This window comes from Electrona antarctica (assembly GCF_951216825.1).
Source record: "Electrona antarctica genome assembly, chromosome: 8".
Classification (NCBI taxonomy): Eukaryota; Metazoa; Chordata; class Actinopteri; order Myctophiformes; family Myctophidae; genus Electrona; species Electrona antarctica.
Window position 1 is genome coordinate 31,469,514 of NC_136789.1, and position 8,064 is coordinate 31,477,577.

Below are 8,064 nucleotides of genomic sequence, written 5' to 3' on the forward strand. Positions count from 1 at the left end.
ACGTCATGAACGGGGCCTCCCGCGTGCACTCACTGCACTAGCAGCGCTGAGACACTGACAAAAAAAGAGGAAAAAAAAACATTTTTTTTGGGGATAATAATTATTAATTATTAAAATTATGACGTCATGAACGGGGCCTCCCGCGTGCACTCACTGCACTAGCAGCGCTGAGACACTGACAAAAAGAGGGGAAAAAAAACATTTTTTTTTTTTTAATAATAATTATTAATTATTAAAATTATGACGTCATGAACGGGGCCTCCCGATCTCAAAGGCCGCCCCTGAGTACATCACCACTCTGTTCAGATGGGTCTGATTTCATTATACAAACAGCAGCTAATCTGATTAAAAGTAGTGGGCACATGTAAACACCTGATCGGATTGAACTTGCCCCATGTAAACACTTGATCCAAAACCTTCAATCGGGTTTATTTTAATCAGATTGGAAGAAAGGTGTCCATGTAAACGCACCTACTGGGGGTTGGGTTTAACAGCAAAACCAGCACACCACTGGTTTCCAAAAAGGTATTGTCTAGAAGACAATCATAAATGATTCACACACACACACACACACGCCAGTTTGGTATGAGGGTATGTTTATTTTAGAGAGTGGTGGATAGGAGGGGGTTGTCCCTTTTTTCTCCAAGCAGACACTGCTCGGAAAACACTCAAAACACACAAAAAACACACGTTTTTGGACAGGAGGTCGTTCCCGCTGTGCCTGCATGCCCCCCCCCCCCCCCCCCCCCCCCCTTCCTTTGAGGCAGAATTGAAATGCCACCGACGTTTGGCAAGCTTTACATGGTCCGACCTCCTTGGGCTCCACTCAGCAGACCATGGCTTATGGCTTAGGCATCAGACCTAGATCTTGAAGGATCCGTCGGAAAGCTTGATAAAAACAAAGAAAGAAAAAAATATTATATAGATCATTTGATTTTAAGCTTCTGCCGATACCGATTTCTCCCGATCCGGTATTTATATTTTATAGAACATGTTTATGCCATACATATCACAATACCCAAATCACAGACTATACCCAGTCTAATATCATGATATGGATATAATATTGATACTAGGGGATGTCCCGATCACGTTTTTTGGCTCCCGATCCGATTCCGATCATTTGAAAATGACGTGATCGGCCCCCGATTTCCGATCACCCGAGTCGATCGGGACAACCCTAATATATATATATATATAGGTCCGTGGCACAAAACCTCAGATGTGGGGTCCGCCGACATTTACATAATCCACTTGACATTGACAAAAGTGTGAGAAGCGCTGCTCTATACGCACCAGGCGTGATGTTCAGGCGACCGCACAGATCCACACACGCTTGTTCGGTCGGGAAGTTGTTGTTGTTGGCGCCGCAGCCCCCGTACACCAACGGCTCGCACTTCTCTGAGGAAGTGTTGAAGTGCCACCGAGGAATGGAAGCGTTGCACGGCCCAACCTCCACGGGAACCAAACACCAAGTATCGTCTGATGGAGATAAAACAACATGAAGGAAGCATGAGTTCAAGTCCGTTGCTCTCCCCATGTCCCCCATATATGGGGACTAGGTTGGCGGAGGGTGTGTAGAGCCCAGGATCACATTAGATAATTGACACAGGGGTGAAAAATGGGTTACAAAATCGTGGGATAAAAATTAGAGAGAAAAAAACAACAACATTCCCTGCCCCTTCCCTGTGTCAAACACAGTCCAGTCATTTAGTTTTGCAATGTGTTATGACTAGTCCTTTATTGCGCTGATCAGCACAAATGCACTGTTCCGCCCCACCTCGGTTCACAGAGGCCAAATGAATGGCCACAGATGTCTCAGTATCAGCTAGCTACCAGCTAGCCGATCTACAAGCTCGAGCTTGTAGATTGGCTGATGTATGTTTTCTAATCAAAATTAAAATCGCCAAAGTAACTATGGGAGGGGCCCCATGTGTCAAACAGAGCCCAGGATCACATTAGATAATTGACACAGGGGTGAAAAATGGGTTACAAAATCGTGGGATAAAAATTATATAGAAAAAAACAACAACATGGCAGTGACATTTCTGTTGGACAACATGACAATCACTGGAGGAAGAAAAGCACCCCCTTAGATAGCACTTTTAGACTTAGATAGCATTTGAAACAGACTTATAGCATGTCATGTAGACCAGGGGTTCTCAACGTTTTTGGCCGGGGACCCCCGGAAATGCTTTGGCAATGTCTCGGGACCCCCGCCCCGCCCCCTCCCGACCCCCAATATAAATTGACTGCTACAATAACCTTAAACCATTTTGGGCGGGAACCCCTTTTGGTGTTTTAAGCATTGTTATAATTTAGCTATTGAAAAATAGCAGACCTACAAGCTCATAGCGCGCCACCGAGTGGCGCGCTACGAGCTTGTAGGTCTGCTATTTTTGAAAAATCGTAAAAATAAAATTAAAACAATAATCTTTTTTTTTTTTTTTTATAATTTGGGGACCCCCTAAAATAATTTGGCGACCCCCCGAGGGGTCGCGACCCACGGGTTGAGAACCCCTGATGTAGACAGCTGACAGCACAATAATTGCATTGTATGTAGTCATAGCACATCATAGTAAATATGTATTGCATAGTATAGTATATATGTATAGTTTATATGTATAGTGTCATTATATAGATATGTTCTAGTTACGTTCTTAGCTTACGCATGTTTCATGATAAATGCATTTTATATATGTGATGTATTCCCATGCTTTTGTTCTTGCCTAATGTAAGTCGCTCTGGATTAAGAGCGTCTAAATTCTGGGCCGTGGCTCAGTGGTCCAGGCACCTTGGCTGGTAATCCAGTCTGGCAGTGTGCTGCGGGTTCGACTCCCGATCCCGACAGCCTTTACTGCATGTCTTCCCCCATCTCTCTCCCCATTTCCTGTCAGCCTACTGTCTGTCCCTCCATAAAAAAAACATATAAAATAAAGGCGAAAGCCACAAAAAAAAAGAAATTAAAAAATAAGAACGTCTAAATTGTAAATTGTAAATTGTAAGCACTAATATGTTTTACTTAGTCCATTTAGACCTGAGGCCGATTCTAACAAATGTCTTCTAAATCCCAACAGTTTTCTGAAAAACCTCTGTTTCTATATGTCAGTGGTTTTCAAACTATTTCATGTCAAGAAGCCCAAAAATCATATGCTAATTGCCCGCCGACCCCCATCTGAAAATATGTTGTTCCAGGAACCCCGCGGAAAACAAAGATTTGAGATAAAAATGGATTTGAGTAATGCACACTCTTAACTGTGATCTATTGTATAGTATTATTTTCATTTGTGTATTTTTTGTTTTTGTTTCTGTGCTAAGTGTATTATTATTTTTCCTTTTTTCCTTTTTCTTTCCTTTGAATGGGGGGGTGGGAAGGGTTTGTGTGTAAAGTATGTCCTGTCTTTAAACCTGAAAATGTATAAATAAAATGGGAAAAAAAGAAAATGGATTTGAGTTAAAAAATTCAGAGTGGGGTCTCCGGACCCCACTTTGGGACCCACTGCTCTATATGCAGTATACATACGCACCAGGTTTGGGAACACATTCTTCGACACACTCTGCTCTGGTCAGGAAGTTGTTGCGGGTGGTGTAACAGCCTCCGTACACGAACTCTTCACACGTCTTTGATGTAGAGTTGTAATAGAAGCGAGGGATGGAAGCGTCGCAGGGTCCGGCGTCCATGAGATCATAACAGGGCCCAGGGTCTGATGGAGATAAACAGCATGGAATGCTCAAATTACATTTTCTGTTGGACAACATTAGCCCAAAAGAAATCGCAAAAATAATCATTCAAGTGTTTGTTTTATGATCCTTTAGCCTATACCGTATACTAAGGTATAGGCTATAAGGCTTATAGGTTCATCCAAATAACATATTATAAATAAAGTATTATATAAATTGTGGATCATGGTAAATCCAGGGGTTGAAAGTTAGAGTACCATTAAAAACCTTTAAGGCAAAACAAATCTTATTTTTTAATTATGCTTTAAGAAGCATGAATGTGTCAAACTAGGGGGTTTTCATGATTCTGAATCCATTCCAAGCATTAGTTTTGCACGAAAAACACTCCTTGGGCTAAAAACGGCCATAGCCTCATGCCCAAATACACGCACACGCACATACGCACACGCACGCACGCACACACACACACACACACACAGACAGACAGACAGACAGACAGACAGACAGACAGACAGACAGACAGACAGACAGACATATATAGAACACACAAACACACACACACCTGATCTGGCTTCTGTCAGAGTCATCACAGCACAGAGAAGTAGACCCACACTCAGCATCATGTTTGAAGATGGTTGCCTTGAGAGAGAGAGAGAGAGAGAGAGAGAGAGAGAGAGAGAGAGAGGTTGAGCTATCTCTCAAGAGAAATAACAACTAGGAGAGGAGAGGAGAGGAGAGGAGAGGAGAATAGAGGAGAGGAGAGGATTCTCAAACCTTCAGTCGTCCTTCCAGTGTTGAAGTGTTGAAATGCAGAAACAGAAGCACTTTTATATCCAGTTTGTTATATCTCAGCATGTGGGCGTGTCAGTCATTCACTCCCCCCCCCCCCCCCGCCCCACCACCACAACATCTCGTCCAGCCCCGCCCACCTCAGGTTCATATGGCGTGTGTTTGTGTCAGGGCAAGGAGGAGTATGACAAGACACAATTCATGATGATTCCAACACTCTCAGAGTTAACCCATTTTGGGCAGGAACAAGCATTATGTATATACTTTAGCTATTGAAAAATAGCAGATCTACAAGCTCATAGCGCGCCACCGAGTGCCACGCCATGAACTTGTAGGTCTGCTATTTTTGAAAAATCGTGAAAATGGAGTGCAAATCTTTGAATATATATCTTCTTTCAGAGCCAACGTTTTTAACCCATATCTTTGCTTCTGGGGGGGAGGGTCCCTGGAACAACATATTTTCAGATGGGGGGGGGGGGGGGGGGGGCATATTACATATAATTTCTGGGGTCCTTGACATGAAATATTGAGCACCACTGATACAGAAACATATAAGGTTTTTCAGAAAACTGTCAGGATTTTGAAGACATTTTTTTAATTTCGACGTCAGAGGTAAAATGGGTTAATGATGATTACTAGATCTGCATATATATGACCTAACTGACACCAGATTAATAGTTTAACTCCTGCTTCTCAACTGTGCCGTATTAATCTGTTGTTTCAGCGTTTCTCGCCCTCAGGGCGTCTTACTGGTTATTAAAATTATTACTGATATTATTATCCCATTTAGGTCTGGCGTCGAAATAAAAAAAAATGTCTTTTAAATCCTGACAGTTTTCTGAAATACCTCATGTTTCTATATCAGTGGTTCTCAATATTTCATGTCAAGGACCCCAAAAATGACATGTAATTTGACCACCGACCCCCATCTGGAAATATGTTATTCCAGGAACCCCCCCGCCAGAAACAAAGATTTGAGTTAAAAACGTTCGATCTGAAAGAACATATATTCAAAGATTTGTGCCGCATTTTCAAGATTAAAAAAAAAATAGCAGACCTACAAGCTCGTAGCGGCACTCGGTTTTTGATTGTTATTAACAGTTTGCAGAATTACTTTACATTTCAAGCACAAACTCAATACAAAGACTGTTAACTGTGAGTGGACGACCCAATAAAGCACTACACTTGTTTACAATAGGGTCCACCTTGTTCAATTCATCAAAACATTTAGAGACGTACAAATAGACACTTCTATATATAGTCAAAGAACAGAACAGGAGTTCATCATAAAGGAGGTAAAAAGGGAAAAGAAAGGGGAAAAAGGGGTGGGTGGGTGTGTGTGGGGGGGGGGGGGGGAGTGCTATGAGCTTGTAGATCTGCTATTTTTCAATAGCTAAAGCATAATGTATTGCTTAAAACACCAAAAGGGGTTCCCGCCCTGAATGGGTTAATAGGGCGGGTCGACATGCAGTTAATCAGTTGTTCATTTCAAAAATAGCAGATCTACAAGCTCGTAGGTCTGCTATTTTTTAAAGAATGTGGCGCAAATCATTGAATATAATATTCTTTCAGAGTGAACGTTTTTTTAACTCAAATCTTTACTTCTAGGGAGGTCCCCGGAACAACATATTTTCAGATGGGCGTCGATCGGTGGCCAATTACATATAATGTTTGGGGTCCTTGACATGAAATATTGAGCACCACTGAAATAGAAACATGAGGGTTTTTCAGAAAATTGTCATGATTTGGGAGACATTTTTAAGGTCAATGGGTGAGAAGTGAATCTGTTCCTCCCTGCCCCTTCCCCGTGTCAAACACAGTCCAGTCTTATGTCTTAACGTGTTATGACTAGTCCTATATTGCGCTGATCAGCACAAATGCACTGTTCCGCCCCACCTCGGTTCACAGAGGCCAGATTAAGGGCCACAGATGTCTCAGTATCAGCTAGCTAGCCGATCTACAAGCTCACAATGCGACGCATTGTGAGCTTGTAGATTGGCTATTTTAAAATCGCCAAAGTAAATAATTGTAGTGAAATAAAAGTACGAATTTTGGCTCTGGAGTAGAAGTAAAAGTACTGGAAATTGGAAATGCTCGAGTAAAGTAGAAATACCTCAAAATTGTACTTAAGTACGGTACTTAAGTAAAAGTACTTAGTTACTTTACACCACTGATTGTGACATGCCCTTTTTAACTCGAGGTCAATGGGTGAGAAAAGTGAATCTGTTTTTTAACCTCTTGAGCCCCATTGCCCCTGCTGGCGGGGGCAGCGGCTGTCCACCTCATGAACAGCTCTCAGCGGGTAAATGGAGACCCAACTGGTCTCCGGTTCCAACTCCGATGTTTTTGATTTTACCCCCTGGGGTTTTTAAGTAGACTGCGCTGTGTTGTCAGTCCAGTATTGTTTATTTTGCAACGTGTTATGACTAGTCCTATATTGCGCTGATCAGCACAAATGGGTACCAGGTCACAGAATTTCGAAAAGTGATGACGGCTCGCCCCGAGCCGTGGAGAGCCCACCCCCAAAGTGTGGACAGCTCGAACCACAACTTGGATATCTCGCCCCAACGCACGGATATCTCGCCCCGTGTTTATTTCATGTTTATTTTACCTTATTTCTCATATTAGAACATTGTTTGTCAAAGGAGAACATTTAGAACCAGTTTGTTGTTGGTCAAATGAAAATTATGCATGGATAATGAATGGCTTACTCCCCTCCATTGTTCTGGAAATTCCAATCCAAGTACAGTACTTGAAATTCCATTCTGGAAAGGTGTACCATTCCTCCATTACCTCCATTATTTCAGCAGGTGGCACTAAAGTTAGATAGATTACAGGAATTTAAAACCTTAGACTACATGATAGCCTGCCAGACACCTTTGATGATGGGCCATTCTGTAGAACAGAATCCCAAAGTCAATGAATCAATGATGGCCTGGAATGTAGCCTACAGAATGCAAATGCTCCAACCTCAATACAGGTCCATATAGTCCTATAGATTACAGGAATTACAGGTCTCAAGACCTCCTCCCACCACATCCACTTATTATTATGTTGTTTTACTTAACCCATTTTGACCTGAGATCAGATTCTAAAAATGTCTTCTACATCCTGACAGTTTTCTGAAAAAGCTATGTCAGTGGTTCTTCGATTTATCAAAAATAGCAGACCTACAAGCTCATAGCACGGCACCGAGTGCCGCGCTATGAGCTTGTAGATCTGCTATGTTTCAATAGCTAAAGCATAACATAATGCTAACACCAAAAGGGAAGTAATCCTGCAATTCAGATATACTCTGTGCAAGTAAAGTAAAAGTCCAGAATTCAGATTTTACTTGAGTAAAAGTATTAGTAGTAAAGCAGTGGTGTTCAACCCTTTTCACATCAAGGCCCATTATTTGTTCATCATTTAATTTTGAACCACGGAACCGTTTGATGAGATTTAGCCTCTCAGGCCCAAAACTAAAGAATATTTTGTTGTCATTGCATAAGACTTTGCCTACAATTCCATGCTTTTGGTAAACGTTGATCAAATTTAATTACAAAACCTCTTAACTCCATTGGACCCTCAAAATGTCTGCTAAAACAACTAACT

General features: G+C 41.9%; 1 protein-coding gene across 2 annotated transcripts; it reads right to left on the reverse strand.

The window, feature by feature from the left end:
* Nucleotides 1-596: 596 nt before the first annotated feature.
* LOC306927620 (kunitz-type serine protease inhibitor A-like) lies at nt 597-4,480 on the reverse strand. Of its 2 annotated transcripts, XM_079507422.1 has the most exons (5): nt 4,456-4,480; nt 4,244-4,320; nt 3,528-3,704; nt 1,297-1,482; nt 597-888 (listed from the first exon to the last, which is right to left on the reverse strand). In XM_079507422.1, exons 2-5 carry the CDS (start codon nt 4,302-4,304, stop codon nt 842-844), a joined length of 471 nt encoding a protein of 156 aa, XP_079363548.1. In that variant the 5' UTR covers nt 4,305-4,320; nt 4,456-4,480; the 3' UTR covers nt 597-841. The 2 variants fall into 2 exon arrangements, with proteins under 2 accessions (XP_079363548.1, XP_079363547.1); XM_079507421.1 differs by lacking the exon at nt 4,456-4,480 and having other exon boundaries at nt 4,244-4,437.
* Nucleotides 4,481-8,064: the final 3,584 nt, after the last annotated feature.

What these genes read in the sequence shown, in the direction of transcription:
- LOC306927620 (XM_079507422.1), bottom strand. Translation starts at nt 4,304, where the DNA reads ATGATGCTGAGTGTGGGTCTACTTCTCTGTGCTGTGATGACTCTGACA. An exon ending in TCTGACAGAAGCCAGATCAG is followed by an intron (nt 3,705 to 4,243) that starts GTGTGTGTGTGT and finishes TATCTCCATCAG; the next exon opens with ACCCTGGGCCCTGTTATGAT. An exon ending in TCGCCTGAACATCACGCCTG is followed by an intron (nt 889 to 1,296) that starts GTGCGTATAGAG and finishes GTTTTTATCAAG; the next exon opens with CTTTCCGACGGATCCTTCAA.